The 22,180-nt window shown below is 37.9% G+C and overlaps 1 protein-coding gene across 1 annotated transcript in view; it reads right to left on the reverse strand.

The window, feature by feature from the left end:
• Window positions 1-17,202, reverse strand: part of STX7 (syntaxin 7) — a gene marked incomplete at both ends in the record, with an annotated part of 33,331 nt that extends 16,129 nt beyond the window's left edge. Inside the window, one exon of the mRNA XM_080700335.1 lies at window positions 17,118-17,202. Coding sequence (XP_080556461.1) covers window positions 17,118-17,202 — 85 coding nt within the window. The remainder of the gene's footprint in view (window positions 1-17,117) is intronic.
• Between the last annotated feature and the right edge of the window lie 4,978 nt (window positions 17,203-22,180).

The following is a 22,180-nucleotide window of genomic DNA, read 5'->3' on the forward strand; positions in this document are numbered from 1 at the left end:
ATGGACCAAGCATAGGATCATTAATGATATTCATGAATAAAATGAATAGAAAAAAACCTAAAAAGCATATCAATCTTTAAAAAATAACTATAATGTATAAGCTGAATAGAATTACTTAGCCTTTAAGAATTAAGAGCTGCTTTTGATAGGCCCAGTGAGAGGCTAAATCCATCCTGTGGTAATTTCCCCAGTCTCTGAACAGATAAGTGCAGGAGTCTCCAGTTCTCACACTCCCTGAAAAGGCTCTCTGGAAAGGAAGAGATTATTGGGATCCCTGGGGATCCCCCACTGTCATGGTTTGAATCAGAAATGTCACCCAGAAGCTCCTGTGTCTAAAGCTTGGTCCTCAGTGTGGTAGTGTTCACAAGTGGCGCCTTGAGAGGCAACTGGATCCCAGGGCTCTAACCTCTAGGGATTATTCCACTTATGACTTAATAACTCAATGGTCTATTGGGAGGTGGTGGAAACTTTAGGAGGCAGAGATCCTGAAGATATAGGTCGCTGGGAGGCATGCTTTGGGTGTGTTGTCCCTAGCCCCTTCCTCTTCCTCTATTCTCTCTCTATTTGTTAGCCACCATGAGGTGAGCAGCTTCCTCCTGCCATGTCCATCCACCATGATGTACTGAGAGGCTACTGGCTGAAACTGTGAGCCAAGGGTAGTATTTCCACCTTTTGTTTATCTCAGATATTTTGTGATAGTGATGCACGCTAAAAATGTTTGAGAAAAATGAGCTTAGACAAAGGGAGGTATGAGACTTCTAGACAGAAAACAAGCAGGATGGTGATCTGAAAAAAACTAAATACTCCTCATAGTGTCTCCCAATACCAGTCCTTATTATCTAATCTGGGGTGTAATGAGTTTAGGGGGCAGTTAGTTTCCATTTGTTTAGCAAAAATTTAGTTAAAGAAAAAAAATCCATGAAACATAATTAAGAAATCATTTTTCAAATTATAAAAATAATTATTTGTTTAATCCTGCCTCTGTAGTAACTAGTTTCTTGAATAAAAATGTACCAAATACAGAACCGTAAGATTAAATCGAGATGTATCTCGATGAGAATACAATAAATTACTTTTGCATTATCCACAATTTTGAATTCTTTGCACCACTAAAGAAAGTTGGATTTAAAGAATATATTACATTTATCAAAACAAAAATATTTCGCTATTTCTGACACATCTTAAAAGGAAAGCATTATTGTTTCATCAGAAATAAAACAATCCTATTTCTGCCTCTTCATCTTAATTACCCTCAACACTGAAGAACCATTCTGTTCCGTGTGTATCTGCTGCCATCTAGTGGACCAGTATCCTTGGGATACTAAATGCTTTCTGGCAAAGATTTTTCTTATAAAACTGTAGGCAGAAACTTTTACAATTCACGAGAGTTCACCAGGGAATGGGGAGCTCTTACTGGTGTTGTGTGACAGGTGACAGTACCAGGTTGCAGGGTCATGCCACACTGGCCCTCACACACATATAAACAACTGTCTCCAAATGACCAAGGGCAGAATCCAGCTATCTTCTTTCAGAAAAAAAAACACCTTAGCTGCTCAACCCAAAACTACTGAGTTGTAATAGCCAATCATTGAAAAAATAATAATGATTATTAAAACACATGATTTTGAGATTCTAACTCAGTCCTGCTCTCATCATACTGAGGAAGAAGAACAATGCTGACCAGCAAGTAGACTTAGGGTCAACTAAGCTGATTTGGAAACTGGATCTCACTTCTTCCTGCTGCTGATTTTGGGCAATTTACCTAATCTCTCCTAGCTATGACTGCTTCAGCAGTCAAATGTGGAAAAACTACCTATCTTTCAGATGCCATAAACTTTAGCTGAGAACAATGTGGGTAAGCACCTTATAATGAAAGCTACCAGCAGCAAGTGGTTTCTGTTTTTTTCCTGAAAGCCAGGATGCAATATATTAGTACATAATATACAAATTTATGTGTGTGTGTGTGTGTGTGTGTGTGTGTGTGTGTACATTACTAGGGATTGAACCCAGAGGCATTCTACCTCTGAGTTATACCCCCAGACCAGTTTCATTTATTTGGAAACAGGGTCTCACTAGGTTGCTGAGAGCCTATGATACAATATATATTAATACATAATATATAATATATTAATACACAATATATAAATACATAATATACAAATTTATATTTGTGTGTGTATATTACTAGAGATTGAACCCAGAGGCATTCTACCTCTGAGCTATACCCTAGGCCAGTTTTATTTATTTGGAAACAGGGTCTCACTAGGTTGCTGAGAGCCTCACTAAATTACCAAGGCTGACTTCAAGCCTGGTAATCCCAGCTTCCCAAGTACTGGGATTATAGGAGTGTTCCACTATGCCAGGCTTATTAATAAATTTAATTGACAATCATGAATCATGCTTGAATAGAATGCTATAACTTAGTAATTTATGATATATTGTTAAGAATTGTAAAGATAATGATAAATATAAATTGGCACAAGAGAATTATATCCCATAATTAGGAAGAGTCAGCTGCTATCTTAGAGGGACATGTATCTAACAATTACATATAAGAAATATAATTGAACTAAAACTAGAAAAAAAAACCCTAAATGTTAAAAGAAAGTAACTCTGTTTTAGACTCAAATATTTCCCCATCTATCAAACTCTCTCCCTATCTTATAGGGTAATTTGAAGTATTATACAAGATGATACATGTGAAAACATATTGGAAGTGGCCTAAGATCTCTAAGAATATGAGGCCATTATTAGTATGTTTAGAGTTAGAATTCAGGTTCATTATAAAGCACAAAATGCAGGGGAAAATATATCACTGAAAAATAACTCTCAGTAAAAATAAGTCAATTATCAACACAAAAAGTTCTAAGGCTTTCAGGCTGAGACCTGGATGCCCAGAAGGAGCCGGTTATGTGATGATGTAGAAAGAAGTTTGAAGCAGTGGAAGAGGAGGGGAGTGGTGGCAGGTGCAGGTGGGGGCAGGGATCAGATCAGAGAGGATGCCGTGGGGCACAATTAGCTTCTGTCACCATGACACAAAGAACTTAGAGAAGGAAAGACTTAATTTGGTTTCAGAAGCTGCAATCCATGATCAGCTGGCTCCATTGCTCTGGGCCTGAGGCGAGGCAGAACATCACAGTGGAAAGGTGTGGCACAGGAAAGCAGCTCAATTCAAAGCAGTGAGGAAGCAGGACAGAGAGGAAGAGGCCAGGGACAAGACATGGTCCCCTAGGGCACAACCCACATCAGCTTTCTCCAACATGTGTGCCCCATCTGCCTACTGTTTCCACCCCTCTCAATAGGCCTTTCATATTATTAATCTATCAGGTGGATTAATACACTGATGGGATTAGAACCTTTGTTATCCAATCATGTTCTAAAAGCTACACTTTTGAACCCTGATACACTGAAGACAAGGTTTCCAGCACACAAGATTTTAGAGGACATTCTAGATACAAAGCATAGTAGGCCCTACAGGAATTCACACTTGATTAAAAGTTCCAAGGAAGTCATTGTTACACTTAAAGCTGTGAGGAGACATGGTCTAATTTACTGTTTTAAAAGTGCACCTTGGACACTACCTAGAGAAGTAGGAATGGAGCTGGCAGAAGTCATTCAAAGAAACAGCAGCAGCTTGGACTAGAGTGATGACAGTGACTGTGGAGATAAATAGACCAATCTGGCATAGAGCAGTGGAATTTTAATTTAAACTGAATATAGGCAGAGAAAACAGCCACTATCAGGATACAGGTTGGAACCATGGGTAAGAATGTTCCTGTTCAGGACAGAGGCATGTAGATGGTTCACAGATAGGAGCAGTGAGATAAAACTCCTTAAAGTACCCTTGACCTGTATGTTAAAGATTTGGTTTAAAAATAAACCAACAAAAAGAGCTCACTCTTGTTCAAACAACATTCATGCTCAGTCATGTAAGAAAAGTCACTGGAGAGAAGAGTTGTCATTCTCTGTTAAAACTGTCTTTGATAAGATATTGGGCTTCAGACCTATCTCTGTATTAAGTCGACACCTTAAGCATGAGAAAATTACAACAAAGAAATCAAAGTTACTGAACTTAACTCAAGGGAAAAATGTCTTCACCAAATATATTCAGGTGTGTGACACTGGGAGTGGAGCTATCAGACAGCATTTAGGAGGGGAGGGGTAGGCCTGCAGCTCGTTTTCCTCTATAAACTGCCTTTCATCCCACCAATGGTCACACCAGAACAAACACACAAGCATCCCTACTATTGTGTAAACACACAGTTCCAGTTAGTTCACTAACTTCTCAAAACTGGAAGTCTTTTTAAAGAAAAGCTTGTTCTGGCACCAAAAAGAGAAGTCAATGTTACTAGCTTCCCTTTTGTGCAATCAGGTGTTAAGGCGCAAAAACAAGGGCCCCTTCACCAGACCCCAATTAAAAGAATTGTATTCGCTCTTAAAAATAACAGGATGGCCCACACTTTTATACAGACTCTTATTTCACCTCATTCTTAAGAACCTTATGGAGATAAGAACTGTGAATCCATCCCTTGACAAGGAAAGTACTCATCTGGTATGAGAAGCTATTAACAACACAGAAACCCACAGTATATTTTCAACAGGTCTGTGTTGAGTGAATAGCTTTAATCCATAGGAGATAAAAGATAAACAATGAAACAAATGATTCAAAAAAAGTATTTTTTAATCAACTCTTCTTAACATTTGTAATATGGGCTTAAATTTGTACTTCATGCTATTATGCTTTCTGCCTTCCCAAATTTTCTGTAAAACATACACAGAGAAGCACAGGTGATAGATTACACATAGTTTAGCAGAAACTTCCGCATTCATAAATTCTGATGCATAGATTTTATGTTACCAGTGGATCTACTTAGTTAATTTTCTAATGGCTTCTTAACTATTCTCCATTTTTTCATATTATTCATTAATTTTAAAAAATACTCAAATGCCAGAATTCTCACTAATATTAGTGGAAAGACTTACTATAATATGCCTGAATGGGAAAATTTGTCTTAAGACTCTACTTTGTGGTCAGCTGTTCTCATTGCTATTTATTATTTTTCTTCAATTCTTAATTTTGTCAAATCTGACAGGATTTATACCACAAACTTTTGTGCTTTCAACTCTCCCATCTCCTAATACTAAGAAATAGTACATATTATCTTGGTGGAACTCTAGTTGGGCTTGTGAATGGCTGTTCCTTATGGGATTTTGTAAACATGCTTTTTGGATCCAGATGACAGCTGTCCTCTTAAATAAAAATAAGAACCTGCATATGTTGAAAGAGTTTTCAAAAGTCTTAAAACTTTGGTTTGAATTTTAGCCTGTTAAAGTTGAAAATGACCATAACTGAGTGCAGAGAAAATATATGATTGAAAACCATGTTCTGGAAAGTGAAACAGCTTACTCAAGTTAACCCTCTTTGGATCTGATTCCAGGAAACGTATGCACACAGAGCTTGCATGATTACAAATTTTTCTGTTGTCCACAGAATTTCTTAACTGAGCTACTTTCTTGAAAATCTGATTCTAATCAGGGAATTGCAGTTTAAGCCACAATAAGATAAAACTATAGCTAACATGGGTAAAATTCAAAAGACTATACCTTTGGCAAGGATTTTGAGCAATGAGCTCTGATACACTGACTGGTGTGAGTTTAACCTGGTACAACCATTTTAAGAAACTATTTTTCTGTATCTACCAAAGTTGACCATATATATATTCTATGGCCTAGCAACCCAAATCCACAAGCAACAGAAGAAGATAAAAGGTGTTTAGATAAATATTGTTGCCGGGAATGGTGGCCCACGCTTGTAATTCCAGTACTTGGGAGGCTAGAGACAGGAGGATCGAGGTTTGCGGCCAGCCTCAGCTACTTAGTGAGGCTCTCCACAACTTAATGAGACCCTGTTTCAAAATAAAGAATAAAAAAATAAGGCTGGGGGTGTATATCCGGGGTAGAATGCCTCCATTTTTAATCCCCAGTACTGCAAAAAAAATATTGTTTATAATAGACAAACAAAAAAATGGAAATATAACACATACTCACCAAGAGCAGAAGAACAGATTGTGGTATATTTGAATATGGAATACTATAAAATTTAGCTCTTAGTGACTTAGAGCTACACAGATGAAACCCATAAACATAATGAGAGAATTGAACCCAACACTAAAATAAAACACATTATTGATTTTATCAAAGGTTAAAAATCAGGGATGTTAAAAGTCAGGATATTCTGAAATGCATGGAGAGGGTATTAGCATGAGAAAGACTTCCAATGTTCTATTGATCGACATGTGTACTGCTGTGATAGATAATTCATTGAACTATCCACTAATAACTTGCGTGCTATTTAGTATATGAAAACTTCTAGCTTTAAAATTTTTAAAATCCCAACTTTACTAATGGTATAAATTTCAATATTTCTGCTTATTTTAAAAACATGAGTTATCTCTAGGTGTTTTAAAGATATTTTTCTCTATTGTTAGTGTTTGAACAAGGATGAATCATCCATGGGAAAATATCCTTCTCTGCTTTACACATTTAATAGGCTGATACATTTCGGCCCACAAAGGCTTGCTTATCCACATACTATGTATTGTTGGTAAGAGTTTGTCTCAAAGAAAATACAGAGAGATGGTAGATAAGGTAAATGGAGGCATATTTTATTTCCAGATATTGCTATTAAAAGTGTTAATTTTTAACATCACACAAAGTTTAAAAACTAAATCTAAACATTTCTTAAATGCATTATCTTCTAGACCTGGTATAACAAATAATTTTATTTGTATGCCAACTCCAGTGTACTGGGAATGGTTGCCTGGCTTAAGGTCACTAGATAGCATTTAAGGCCTCAAGTGAAGAAAATGTATGTGCATGCATAGAATGGAACACTGTTGACACAAATGATTGACTATGTTGCAGAGTCAACAGTTTCAAAGAATAAATATATTAATCATTTTAATGCTCCACAGAGAAATTTATAATCAACTTCTAAATTTTTATATTTACTAATATATTCTTTTAAAGTTGTAATATTTTAGTATATAAAATATTATATATATTTATATAAATAATATATTTAGTATATAAAATATTTAGCATATAAAAAAGTATAATATTTTAGTCTATAAAATATGATTACAATTTTAATATTTGTAATTTAGCATATTTATATGTTTGTAATAGAATATATACCTATTATATATGCATAAGTATCTATAATATTTAAATGTTATTTTAATTATATCACGAATTCATAAAACTATAGATTATCTTTTTTTTTTTTTGGTGCTACTGGGATTCCTGGAAGCCCTTCTACCTCTGGGCTACACTCCCATACCTACTTTTACATTTTTTATTTGGAAACAGAGTCTCCTAAGCCAGCACGCGTGGCTGGCTTCGAACCTGAGCGATCCTCCTGTCTCTGCCTCCCAAGTGCGGGGATTACAAGTGTGCGCCACCACACCTGGCTATAGATTATCTTTAATAAAAACTGGTTTAACAACAAAAACACCTAAGTTCAAACATACTGTTTCATCTATACTATTCTTTCATTTCTCTCAAAACAGAACATAATACTGGTAAAAGAAAATAAAATTGCAATTTTACTGTTATTCTTTGGTCCCTCTAAGAATCAAACATCTTTTTGACTGCCATTTTCTTCTGTGGTATAAACTAGTCCACATAATCATTTATCTGGTGAAGATCATGAAAGTGAACTCCACCTACTGCAGGACTCAGGAAGCCTTTAGCTTTGGTTGAACAGATGCCCACATCCTAACCAGTTTATCATGACACCCCATCTTTTTATTCTTTTGTCATTTCAGATACTGTGCACTGACACGAACTGAAAAGATGCAAATGTTCATTCACATCCACCCAGTATTATTAGCAGCAGCAGATGGGGAAAAAGTGAACTAAAACTTTTTGCTTCTGCTTTCCACTTGTGGTTTCTCTATAACCCTACTGATAAGGTGTACTAGACAGTGGGCTAGATTTTTAATAATAATTAACTCTACCTACATCTAAACTTCCTTTCATTCAGACATGAGCCTCAGAATTACAAAAACTACATGGTGGTGACTGGCTTCACTAAATGTATGACCCTAAATCTCAAATGTGTACTCAGTTTGCCAAACCCTCCTCTACTTTGCCGGGTTCGCTCATTTTCTTAGTTGTCCAAACCATGAGTGTCCAATTTCTCCTTTCCATAAACTTCCAACCATTTCCCCCCATTCCCTGTCTGATTACTCTGCCTCATATGTCTTAAAACACTGGCTCAGGCAGATCTGGGCCCCCACATTCTAAACAGACCACACTCTGCCATGCCGTGTGCAGTGGATGGACGGCAGGCCACTCACTGGAAGTTCATGCCCAGTCCCCTCTGGCCTTCAAAGACATTGGTTTTGCAATTATACTTGCACTAGCATCTCCCTTTTCAGGTAGAAAATTGTAACCCCTTCTCTGACCCTTATTCCACTTCCGTGGCAGAGCCTGGTAGTTGCCTACTAAATACCGATCTTCCCCTTTTTTCCTCAAATGAAGCCATCACCAGTTTTGGCAAACATACTGAAATCCAGTTAAAGAAGTTTTCACTCCCTAGCAGTGAGGCATAGCATGGTCAGTAGCATGAGCAGAGGTGAGCAGGATTTGGGGAAGTCTAAATGGATAAAGCAGCTCCTTTCCTTCCTGTGCCCCCTTCAACCTTGGATAATGGACATAAGACCATGCTCTTTAAAGTTAACAGGTTTGCTGAATCTGGTTTTCTGCTTTATCTTAGTCTCTCAGCAGCGTTAGACACAGACAATGCCTTGCTTATTCTTGAAACATTCTTTCTTTGATTTCTAGTAATGTCCCCTATCTTATTATCTTATTCTTTATGTGACTTTCTCCCTGCCTTTGATAGTTTTTAATGTTCCAGCCCTTTTCTCTTAGTTCACACTCTGGGATTACTTCAGATCTGGTTTTAAGTACCATTTATGCTCTGATGATGACACCCTGATATAGCTAAACTCTTTGTCTGATATCTCTAGTTAAATGTCCAAAAGACAACTAAAAATGTATCAGGTCAAATCAAAGCTCCCACCTACTAGTCCTTGCCGTCTCATACATACTTGCTACCATCCACCTGCTGCTCAAAGCAAACACTCTGGAGTCACTCTGGCCTCACTCTTCTCCTCTCAGCTCAGCCCACATTCGTCAGCAAGTCCTGCTGGCTCACCTCTAAAATACACCCATCAATTTCTCTATCCCCACACTCACCCAGATGCAAGTCAATATCTCTCTCAGCATCTTCTGTAAAAACTCATATATCCCCAGGATAATTCCCTAAAATCTATTTTCTAAGTAGCCTAAGTAATCTTCTCAAAGTGCAAATATGAATTTGCACTGCTAAGAGCTTACAATGATTTCCACTGCCTCTTAGGAAAAAATCCAAATCCCTCATACAGTCTACAAAGCCCTGGGTGACTTATCCTGCCTCTGACCACTCTTTTTTTTGCAGGGGGGGGGGGTACTAGGGAGGGAACGAAGGGGCATTCTACCTCCATATGTGTGTGTGTGTGTGTGTGTGTGTGTGTGTGTGTGTGTGGTGTGTGTGTATTTTTTTTTTTTTTGGAATAGGGTCTCACTAAACTGCTAAGGGTCTCACTAAGTTGCTGAGGCTGGCTTCAAACCTGTGATCCTCCTGTCTCAGTTTCCCAGTTGCTGGGATTACAGATGTATGCCACCATGCTCAACTCTCTCTGGCCACTCTTATCTCAGGTGTGTGATTCGGACCATACTGCTTGTTCTTTCCTTCCTATTTTCTTTTTTTTAATTTTCTTTTTTTCTTTTTGGATTATCATTACATTTATTTTCTATTTTATTTTTATGTGGAACATACTGAAAATAGCATACATTCAAACTGTGCCTGGTGTCCTCCCCTCCCCCCCAGCTTCCCCCTCCCCTACCAAACAATGAGTGTCCAGTTTAACCATGCTATATTCATTCTTTTACACATATTCATAAGTAACTCCTCCATTAATCAACCTCAGCCTTCTTCCTCCCCTACCCTTTCATTCTAGCTTTGCTGAGGTCTCCCCTCCAATATCTGGAGTCCCTCTGGTATTCCTAATAGTCCCTAGTTTGGGCATATTAGAGAAAACATATGCCCCTTCTCTTTCTATGCTTGGCTGATTTCGCTTAACATAATGTTCTCCAGGCCTTTCCATCTACTTTCGAATGACATGATTTTGTTCTTCTTTATAGCTAAGTAGAATTCGATTGTGTGTATTTCTCATAATTTTGCAATCCATTCCTCTGTTGATGGAGACCTAGGTTGGTTCCATATATTGGCTATTATGAATTGGGCTGCTATGAACATGGGTATGCATATGTTACTGTAGTTCTCTGATGTTTTTCCTTCCTATTTTCTGAACACCTCAGGCTCTAGCTTGCTTCTGGATTTTTAACACTAGTTATTTCCTCCCTCTGCAATGCTCTTTCCCTGTATCTTCTCACTACCAGCCCCATCTTATCCTTATTCAGGGACCATCTAAATGAAGACAGCTGCCCCAGCTGCTTTCTTTTTTTTCTTTTCTTTTTTTTTTATTGGTGCACTGTATTCATACATCATAGTGGGATACAAACTTTTGTAGACATACATGCACACATCGCCCAGTCAGCCCCTACCCGATCCCTACCCATTCTCTCCCCATCCCTCCCTCCCATGCTTGGCTTAGTGGTTGACATCTAGTATTATAGCAATTTATCCAAAATTAAAAATGATAATCTCACATAACAGTTTCATTTGTCTGATACCAAGCTTTTGATAACTTAAAGATAACATTTCAATATTTCTTTTTGCTTTCTTTCTTACCAGAGAATATTTTTTTCTTTTCTTTTTTTTAGGTGAAACTATCATATATTTATATATTTATTTTTCAGAAAAAAATCTATCCTAATATAGAATATGGACTCTAGATACCCAAAACGATCTCCAAAAAGAACAAAGCTAGAAGATATATATTTTCTGATTTCAAACCATATAAAGCTACAATAATTGAAACAGTGTAGTACTGTTCTAAAGGCAGATATATAAACCATTGGAGTTAAATAAAAGCCTAGAGCTAAATTCTTTCATATATTGTCAAGTTATTTTTGACAAGGTTTCCACAAACATTTGGTGGGGGAAATAATAATCTTTTAACTAAATATTGTTGAAAAATAATAATTACATGAAAAAGAATAAAATTGGACCCTTACCTAACACAATATACAAATATTAACTCAAAATAGATAAAAGACCTAAATATAAATCTTAAGACTATAAACTTTTAGAAGAAAATCTGGGTCATAAAACCTCACAACATTGAAATTGGCAGTGATTTCTTGGATATGATTTCAATGGCACAGGCAACAAAAGAGTATACAAACTCCCTAAAAAAAAAAAATTGTATATCCAAAGACAATGTAAACTGAGTTAAAAGTTACTGATAGAATGGGATAAAATATTTCCAAATGCTATATCTGAAGGTATATTAATATTCCAACTAGAAATCCTAAAAATTAACAACAATAAAAGCAAACAATACAATTTAGAGATAGGTAAAAGACTAACATAAGTAATGAATCTCCACAGATAACTAATCTTAGTTGTCTGTTGGATGGAAAATCTTGTTTCTCTGGTTCTGGTGTGTGTTACCTATTTCTTCTTTGTAGTTAATCTCTTTGAGTATTTTCTCTAGCGCTGGTTTTGAAGACATAAATTCCTTCAGTTTCTGTTTGTCATGGAAGCTTCTTATTTCTCCATCTAATTTGATAGAAAGTTTTGCTGGGTAGGAAATTTTTGGCTGGAAGTTGTTTTCTTTCAGAGTTTGGAATATGTTACTCCAAGCCCTTCTGGCTCTCATGACTTGGTTTGGGAAGTCTGGAGTGATTCTAATCATTTTGCCTCTGAATATCACTTGGCCCTTTGTTTTTGTTGCCTTTAAGATTCTCTGCTTGGCTTCCACATTGGTCATTTTGACAATTATGTGGCGTGGGGATCCTCTTCTCTGATCCTGTCTAAAGGGAGTTCTATAAGTTTCCTGGACCTGTGTATTGACCTCTTGCTCTATGTTTGGAAAATTTTCTGCTATTATTTCCTTGAAGAGATTGTTAATCCCTTTGGTTTCACCTTCTTTTCCCTCCTCTATTCCAATTATTCTTAGGTTAGCTCTCTTAAAATTGGCCCCTATTTCTTCAATGTCAGATTCTTGCTGTCGGATATTTTTTTCTAGATTAGAAACTATGCGTTCATTTTTGGAATGATCATCTTCTAAGAGCGAGATTTTATTCTCCATGTGGTCTAATCAGTTGTTTGTACTTTGAATTGAGGCCTTTACTTCATTAATTGCATCCTTTATCTCTTTTTGGCTCTCTCTGAATTCTTTTCGAAACACCTCTATTATTTCTACAGTTATTTTCCTGATTTGATCTTCTAGAAATCTCTGAATTTCTGTTTTATCGGGTTCTGATGTTGTGGGGTTGTGGGCATTCATTGCTCCATTGTTATTCCTCTTTCCCATGATTTCAGAAGTTTGTGCCTTCTCTGGGTTCTTCCCTTGGGTCACTATGACTTCACTTAAGGTGCTCTGGATCTCGAGTCTGTGGTATCTCAGACCCCACTACTCCTTTACTGGGTTGTATCACAGAGTTTCAGACCGAGGGAGTCGATAGAGGCTGCTTTAGACTATGGGGGGGGGGGGTGCCAGGTTGAGCGTTCTCCTATGGTGTGATATCTCTGCCACCGCCACTCCCCCACTGGGTCAAGTCCCTGGGAGTGCAGTACTGGGATTTCTCCTCTCGGGCCCGCAATTTGACTCACTGTTGTTGAATACGCAGATCGAGCTGTAGTGGACTCGGTGAATTTGCTGCTGCTGCTGCCGCTGGTGGCAATATGGCGCCACTGCCACACCCTCGGCCGTGAGGCTGGCGTATTTGTTCTCTGTTTTTGAGCTCCGCTCTGAGTCCCTGCAGTGTGTGCTGAGCTCAGCCACTGGGAGCTTTAGATGCTCCCTGCACCGAAAAATCCCGCCCAGCTGTTCCGTAGCGGCTCACCTTGGCTTGCTGTAGGCGTTCGGTGAACTCGCTGCTGCTGCCGGCAGTAAGGTGCTGCTGCCACGTCCTCGGGCGTGAGGCCGGTGTATCTCGTCTGTGGCTCTGAGTTTTGTTCTGAGTCCCCTTCCTCTCTGGAGCCTGGTGATTTTTTTGTTTCTCTGGTGATGGTGTTTTCTGGCTATGAAAGGCACTGATTTTGTGGTAATGGAGATTAGTTGTTAGCGGGGCTCTTAAGCCCCGCTTTTCTCAGTCGCCATCTTCCCGGAAGTCTCACAACTTCCCCAGCTGCTTTCTCTCATTTCATTTTCTCTCACTGTATTTTCTTCATAAGAAGTTATTTATTATTAAATTTTTAATACTATCTGTTGCTCTTTACTCCACTATAAATTAAATGAGGGCAGGGTTTTATAGATCTTGGTTATTACTAAATTCCCATTGTCAACAACAGTACCTAGCAAGTGATACATGCTCAAAGAATTATTTGTTGGGTGAATCAAGACAGAACACAAAAATTAAAAGCCAACCAGGAGTGGTGGAGCACACCTGTAATCCCAGTATACTTAGGAGGCTGAGACAGAGGATTACAGATTGAAGACCAGCCTCAAGAATTTAACAAGACTCTCAGCAACCTAGCGAGAACCTGTTTCAAAACAAAAAATAAATAGTTAAACAGATAAACAAAAAAGGATTGGGAGCGTAGTTTGGAGGTAGAATGCCTCTGGGTTCAATCGCCAGTAACACAATATATGAATGAATGAATGAATGAATGAGTGAATGAATGAAAGATAAGTAAATAAATGATACTTAGACTGAACCATTTTTCTAATGTTTAAAATTCTGAATAACAAGGTGGACATGGTGGCGAATGCTTATAATCCCAGCATTTAGGAGGCTGAGATGGGAGGATTGTAGTTTGCAGACAGCTTTGGCTACTTAGTGAGGCCTTTTGCAACTCAATGAAACCCTTTTTCAAAATAAAGAAAAGAATAGGGCTGGGGGTGTAGCTCAGAGGTAGAATCCCCCTGGGTTCCATCTCTAGTAATGCAAAAAAAATCTGAATAACAGACCTGAGAAGTATCTGTCCATGGTTTCTGGTCCCTTAGTAACAGTATTCTCCTGTTGAGGAAGGCAATGATGGCAATGACATCTCTTAACAAGATGCATTATTGAAAAGTCCTTCTTCCTTCTCAAGTTGAGATCTGACCACTTGTAGCTACAAGGGTTTCGTTGAGTTGCAATGCGTGTGTACAGGCTCCTATGTTCATGCAGAAAATATGGCTTCTGTTTCATACATGACAGTGCTTCACATTCTGAAGATGGTGATCATACCTTCTCTTGGCTTAATTGTCCCAGGCTTCTTAACAGTTCTACACATGGGATGGCTGGGGATCCTCCTGCACACTCTAAGACTTTCCTGGATCAGTGTAGCACTTAAACTGGCTATCAACCATGCCAGGAATATTCAATTCCGGCCCAGTTTATCACTCCTCATCTGACTGGATCAACTGATCACTCTCTTAAGAGTGTGGTCTGATTTAAGTTACCCTTATCTCCTTCCAGTTCAAGTTCACACACAATCTTCAATCTTTCATATCACCTAGAGCTCACTACTTCTATAATCTCAGCACAACAGTCATTCTCCACTTCTTCCTTCTTTACAACAGTTAGTGTTACCAAAACAGGGCACTTGTCCCATTCTTTGGAGGGAGGTCTTGACCTCCTTTCTTGCACAAAAGCCTTGATTTTAAACATGTGTAAATTAAAATTACAAGCTTCTTTAATTATCACACAGGTAGCTAGATTCACCTGAGGCAGACTGACAACATGTCTAACCAGCAGGACGGGAGCTACAGAAAGGAGAAGTTCCTCTGTGGCCAATATCAGACAAGATCTGAAGCTGGAAGAGCTAAGCAGAGCTAATGATGGTGCCCTAAGACAAAAAGGTACAGAACTTAACCCATTCCTACACTGCCTGCTGTGGACAGTATGATACTCAATGTCTTTCACTTCCATGCTGCTAGAGGAATAGCGAAGGAAAATCAAATAAGAAAAGGTTTTACATGATTGTAAAGGCATCACCTTCCTAGAACAATCTATAATATGATTTGATACCCTTTGCCTCCAAAACATACTGGCATCTCTTTTAAGTCATTCAGATAGAGTAGTAACTGTTGGGAGATTAAAGATTAGATAAAAGAAGTATAGTATAAAGCCAGGTATGATGGCACATGCCTATAATCCCAAAAACTTGGGAAACTGAGGCAGAAAGGCCAGCAGCCTAGGAAATGTAATAAGACTCTGTCTCAAAATAAGAACAAATAAAATTAAGGATGTAGGTCAGTGGCAGAATATATTTGGGTTCAATTCTCCCTGCTACAAATTAGAGTAAACAAAACAAAACATAGTAATGGCCATCTAAAAACATTTTATACTTCAGCAGTGTATTAACATTTTGGTAAAGAGAAGCATCCTTAAGGATGTAGGCTAAAAATTAAACCTGTATAAATATACTTTCAAAGAATTCTGGCAATACCCTGAGGGCTAAACACTGATAACGAGATGACTAGAATAATCCACAATTAGTTATTGGCTATGATTTAAGAACAACAAAACAAAAACAAAAAAATCTGAACCCTGCTATAATTATTATAGCCAAAACCTGCTATAATCACTTTCCTTAATTTGTACATATTTTCTGAGAAGTAATAAGTTCTAATTAATTCATTCACATTGAATGAGTCTATTCATACACTGTCTCTGACAAGTGTAGAAAGGGATAATTTGTGGTGAATCCAGGTCATCATATTCTACAATATCTGTTTCAATAGATTAAAATGACCCTTCCTGCCATGGTTTGGATTTGGTTTGTCTCCACCAAAATTCATACTGAGGCTTGGTTCCCAATGTGGGAGAGTTTGGGAAGTGCCTTTCAGAGGTGATTAGGTCATTAGGAGAGGTTAATGCTTTTCTTGCTCTCTCAGGACTGGCTTGGTCATTCCAAGAGTGAGTTGTTATAAAGTGAGACTACTTCCTCTGCTCGCTCTCTTGTATTCTTTCTTGCTATGTGATCCCTTCTGCCATGAGGCTCTCACCAGAAGCGGAGTAGATGCTGATGCTATGCTCTTAGCCCTCCAAAACTACGAGCTAAATAATGTATTTCCTTAATAATCTACCCAGCCTGTTATTTTGTTATAGCAAACATAAAGGACTAGGATAATTGCTTAGTTCTTCCTTGATCCTTAATTATACACCATGCATTTGTATACAATTTATAAAATCAATCTAAACAATATCTAATCAGTTCTTATTCTTAATAAATATGTCCGTTGAGCTATTAGTAGTGCTCCCCAGTTCCAAATCTATGGGACTGAGTCATCAAAGCTCATAGAGAACCAAATAGTTTTAGAGCAAATTCAAGTATCTATTATTCATTTAAGTCTCTATTTCATTAATGAAATAATATTCTAGGTGCCTGAGTCTGGTGCCAGACAGAAAAATGCAGTGTCACATCTTCTATCATAATTATTCCTTATACTCATTATAAAGATTTTTAGCCTTTTACAACCTGTTTTTGGAATAATGTTCGTCCCTCCCTCAACTGCTATAGTTGTCCTTTTATGAACCCCCACCAGGTTTGGTTAAAAAGTCAATACAATAGCATGTATTTTGGGGTGGCGCACGCTTGTAATCCCAACATTCAGGAGGCTGAGACCGGAGGATTGCGGTTCACGGACAGCCTCAGCTACTTAGTGAGGCCCTCTGCAACTCCGTGAGACTCGGTTTCAAAATAAAGAATAAAAATAGGGCAGGGGGTGTAGCTCAGAGGTCAAATGCCCCTGGGTTCCATTCCCAGACCCACACACACACAAAAAAAAATTCAATACAATAGCATGTATTTTTCTGTCACTCTATGCAACAATATGATGTATAATTATAATATACCAAATAAAATAAATAAATAAATAAATAAATAAATAAATAAATAAACAAACAAATAATTGAATACAACAAAGTCAATTTGAATCTCAACTCACCACATTGCGTGATCTTCTGGATGTTGGAAGAGATGCGCTGGGCCAGCTGGGCAGGGTCCCCACCAATTCCTGGAGTGTAAGACATGGCTGACTCTCTGATTCTCTAATTTCATCAAATGTTGGTAGATTATCCAGTTTTCTAAGCAGTCATCTAAAAATTGTAAGTCACATGGTTATATTTTTAATGTTATTGGGTTCTATCTTCCAAATTATCAGAGAGAACAAAAAGGTTGAGATCTGGCAACCTGACATATCCAGTAGCAAAATTCTCATTTCTACAAGAAAAATACTGGACTTTTAAGGACAGAGTTGTGTTAAACACACTGAACAATTAGTAAGATTCAAATTGCACATCTATGAAAACTTCTTTAATCTAAGGAAGATTATTTTATGTCCCTTTTCTGCATATGAATTGAATTGTTTATATGTTTTATCCTTAATGAAACTGCAAGCAACCATAAGGTAGGACTAATGTGCTATTAATCTTTCTCCAACATTTAAAATAATTCTTTGCACAGAACACACATGTAAATATTAATGGAACACAGACTTCAGGCTACTCCCAGAAATTTCTCTGTATCTAATGTAATGTATACAAGAACAGCTCGGAAATATATGACTAACTGGTCTCTAAGATTCATGGAACAGGTTAAATTTGAAATAGTACAGCCAACTGAGAAAAGAAAAAAATATCCTATAAAGTGGTCATCATACATTTTAGACAGAAAGAGAATGGATGACTCTTCCAGCAATCAGTATCTCGGGAAGGAAGACAAAATGGAGGTCCTGCTGCAGGTGGGAGAAAGATGAAGTTCTTTCTTCAATCCATGCCATGCCACTCAGGGTTAGAAATAAAGTTGTAAAGGGGTATTGCAGTTTACAGGGCTGAGAACAGAAAAGAATTTCAATCACTCCTACAGCTAGCCCTCCATTGGGTGAGCACTGGAGTAATGCAAAGAAGTCAGTGGTTAATTTGTAAGCCAACTCTCTACTCAGAGCCTACTGCCTATTCACCACTCCATGAAGCACTTAGGAAATGCTAAACAAAACAGAATATAAAGTGTCTGCTCAAATCAAGCTTGTTATTTAGGAGAAAAGGTAGCTAATAATGAAACCAACAAAAATCAACACATATCAATAAAAGGTCATCTCCTAGGCAAAAGTGACAGGGACTACAAAGAGGAAAAATCCCTACTGCTCTTGTTCTAGAAAGCATTTATGAAAAAGAAACACAAGATTTGGATATTTGAGTGTGACTAGTATTGAGAACAAAGGTGAGCACATGAGGAGTAGGTCCAATAGACCTAGAACATGTATGTATAAAGGGCACAAGTTGGCTTTGTTCTGTGTGCGCGTGTGTGTGTGTGTGTGTGTGTGTGTGTGTGTGTGTGTGTGTGTAGAGGGGTTGAACCCACAGGTGTTCTACCTCTGAGCTACATTCTTATCCCTATTTTATTTTTTATTTTGAAGCAAGGTTTAAGTTACTGAGGTCCTTGCTATAGGCATGTACTACCATGCTTAGCTAAAAGGGCACAAATATTTACCAAAGGAAGGGAAGGCTCCTGGCCAGCCCTGAGTCAGATGATTCATAGCTGGATAAATGGGAAGCAACACAGATAGAAAATAATGACCTAACATTTACTACATATCTGAAAAATGAGATGTATTTCATAAAGATTGCCTAATTTTCAACCAGGTATGGAGGTACAGGCCTGTAATCCAAGTACTTTGGAGGCTGAGACAGCAGGCTTGTAGGTTCAAGGCCAGCCTTGGCAATTTAGCAAGAGCCTCAGTAATTTAGGTGAGATCCTATTTAAAATAAAAACTAAAAAGGGCTGGGGGGGGGGTAGCTCAGAGATAAAATGCCCCTGAGTCCAATTCCCAGTACTGGAAAAAAATATGAATTTTCACAACTTCTCCCTTAGAGTAGGTAGCATTATTCGGTTTTAGTGATGAGCAAACAGTGGCTTATAAAGATTAAGTAGCTGGTCCAAGGCAACATATCCATCCACTGGTCAGAGTTCAGATTCCAAAGCTACTCATGCTTGCTACATACAGAACAGAAAAAGGAGGGCCCTGAATGCTGGGTTAGTCTGACTATGTTACAATAAGAAACCACTCGAGATTTCTAATAGGGAGAAGAGGCCACAAAGATTCAGATGCCCCAATTTGGGGGATGGTCAAGTCTCTTATATAAAATGAACTAATAACTGCAATAATCTATCTGTGTACTTTAAGTCATCTCTAGATTACTTCTAATACATTAATGCATAATGCCATGTAAATTCTATGTAAATAACTGCCATATTGTATTGTTTAGGGAATAATGATAAGACCATGAGCAATCATTCTCCACTTCTCTCCAACTTCCCCAGCCGGAGGCAACTACCAATCTACATTTTGTCTTTATAGGTTTGCCTATTCTGGATATTTCGTATGGATGGAATAGTATAGTATGTGTACTTTGTGACTGGCTTGTTTCTCTCATCTATCTGTTGTAGAATAGATTAGTACTTCTTTCCTTTGTATTGCCAAATAATAACCCACTGTATGAATAAAGACAATTTTCTCTTGGCCTAATGACATCTTTCCTCCATTCCATCAAGAACTATATCTCTAGAAAAATTGGCTCACAGCAACACATGGGCATGAGAAAATGTTCTATTTCTTATTAATGTACTTTCTTGGCGAGGGAGGAGAGCTCCCCTACCAGCAAGGTTCACATTACCATGGACATGAATGAGTCTCACACCCATGTCTCCAAATCATGTGCTTCACATCTTCTTTAGTGGCAGGTGTCCTTGACGTTACAAGAACTCACTGATTGTCTGTTCAGCCACCAGTGCAACTGGCAATTGTAAATCTCTACCTTAAGTAAAACACTTAGCATCTAGGCCTCCTGCCAGGATCAAAATGAGATGTTGCATCACCTCATGCATCAGATAAAAAAGAGCAAGTGCTTTTTTATCTTACACAGGAAAGGTATAAAGTGCTCTCTCTCAGTTCTACAGGACCTACACCAGAACCACATCCACCACACAATAAACTGTAGCCAGCTCTCTCCACTGAGAGCATCCTCCAGGTCCTGTTATTAGAAGCATAGGACTCTAGCATTTTCTTACCCCTTAAAACTCATGAACATCTAGTCTAAGCCTTTCTTCCTTTCTAAAGAGTCAACTACTTAACTACAAAAGCTTCAAGTTATCCTCATCCCTTTACACAAACTACATTTGAAAAGGTTCCTCTGGTGAGGCAATTCAGCTTCACTCAACCAAAGAGCTACTACTCTTCAAGTGTCTGTAATTTCTTAGGGTGAGGATACAGAGGCGATCACGTCAGTTTAGTCTTGAGTGAAGAATTAAAAGCAATTTGTAAAATGATGCATTATTTCCTATCCACTGTGTGTTTAACATTTGTTTCCTGTTAGTTCTTTCAATAAAGCTTATGAGGGAGATATATTATTGTCATTTTTCACATGAAGAAACTGAGGCATAGTAAGTTAACTTGTTTAAGATAAGCATAAGAATATTCGAAACTAAATCCTGGAGTTCATATTTTTTAAACAAAACTGAATTCTGTATAACAAAATTTAGTACAGGTGAACTCATTCAACTAGGGAAGCCAATGTACTACCTTTCTGTAGGCCCATATGAAGTTTGACTGACTATCCTCACTCCTAAAAATGAGGTTTAGAATACTCCAGGAATTCATCAGTGAAACACAGTTGGACAGAATACTCCCTTCATGTATTCATCTGCTCATACATAATATCTAAAAGGTTCTTCTAATGAAATATGAGAAATAAAGAAGCCAAATAGCTAGCTTTACTGCAAAAAATGCACATAAAACTGGATATATAAATAACTATAAATTGACTCAAAAGTTTATTATCTTCACATATAGGCTTAATTAATGTTGAATTTCTACACCAATTTCCAGTTCCTAACCCAAACTGCTATACACTAAAGTATTCTCGTTGAAAGCCATCCAGAATTTCTAGTGTCACGGCTTACGATAATGAGTATATAATTCACTATCCATACTTACACTGTCTGATAGAGTAGCTACTAACTACATGGGCTTCTAAATGAAAATTAAGTTAAATGGAAGTCACACTAGACACTTTCCAAGTGTTCCACGTGGCTAGTGGCCAGCTTGAACAGCTCATGTGTATTTTCATCATTGCCAAAAGTACTGTTGGACAGTGCTCAATTCAACATCTCAATAATTATCTTTCTATAAAGATATATAAGCACTATAAAGAGAAAGAGGGGAAGGGAGGATCAAAGTGCAACACTCATAATGAGTTTTCCCAAGACTCCTTCTAAAGAACAATAAAGAATGAACAAAGTTTTTTTTTTTTTTTTTTTTTTGGCAAGTGTGAGGATGGAACCTGGGGCATTCAATCTCTGAGCTACACCCCTGCCCTATATTTTATTCTTTATTTTTTTCAAACAGGGTCTCACTAAGTTGCAGAGGGCCTCACTAAGTAGGTAAGGCTGTCTGCGAACCGTAATCCTCTGGCCTCAGCCTCTGGAATGCTGGGATTACAAGCCTGTGCCACCACACCCAGCTTGAACAAAGGAATTTTAATGCAGAATCCTGAGTGTCAAACACTATTCCCAGTTACTACTTGTCATATTGTAGCACACTGAATGTCTCCATTAAGCAGAAACCTCTTGTTTTATAAATCTAGCCGGGCAAAGAACTGGTCAGTTTCATTTTCATAATCATGAGTATCAACGTTTAATACTGGCCTTTCCTCCATCCTGTGCCCCCAAAGGGGGGTGGAGAAAAGGAGGGATGTCTGTTCTTTGGACCTCTATTTTTAGTACTTAGCTATACAACAAGTGCTAAATAAACATTTGTACAATGAATAATTAAGAGTACTACTTACTAGGAACACACACCTAGTCTGAGGCTAAATATTACCATTTCTAAAACAATGCATTCCTGTGCCTTCCTTCAAATCTGAATGATCCAGGTTTACTGCTCTCTTGAACCTTTCTAAGTGACATTTTTCTATCTCTAGAAGGCTCTTCTCATGATTCACACGTGACTGG

Source organism: Muscardinus avellanarius, assembly GCF_963383645.1.
Source record: "Muscardinus avellanarius genome assembly, chromosome: 8".
In the NCBI taxonomy this organism is placed as follows: Eukaryota; Metazoa; Chordata; class Mammalia; order Rodentia; family Gliridae; genus Muscardinus; species Muscardinus avellanarius.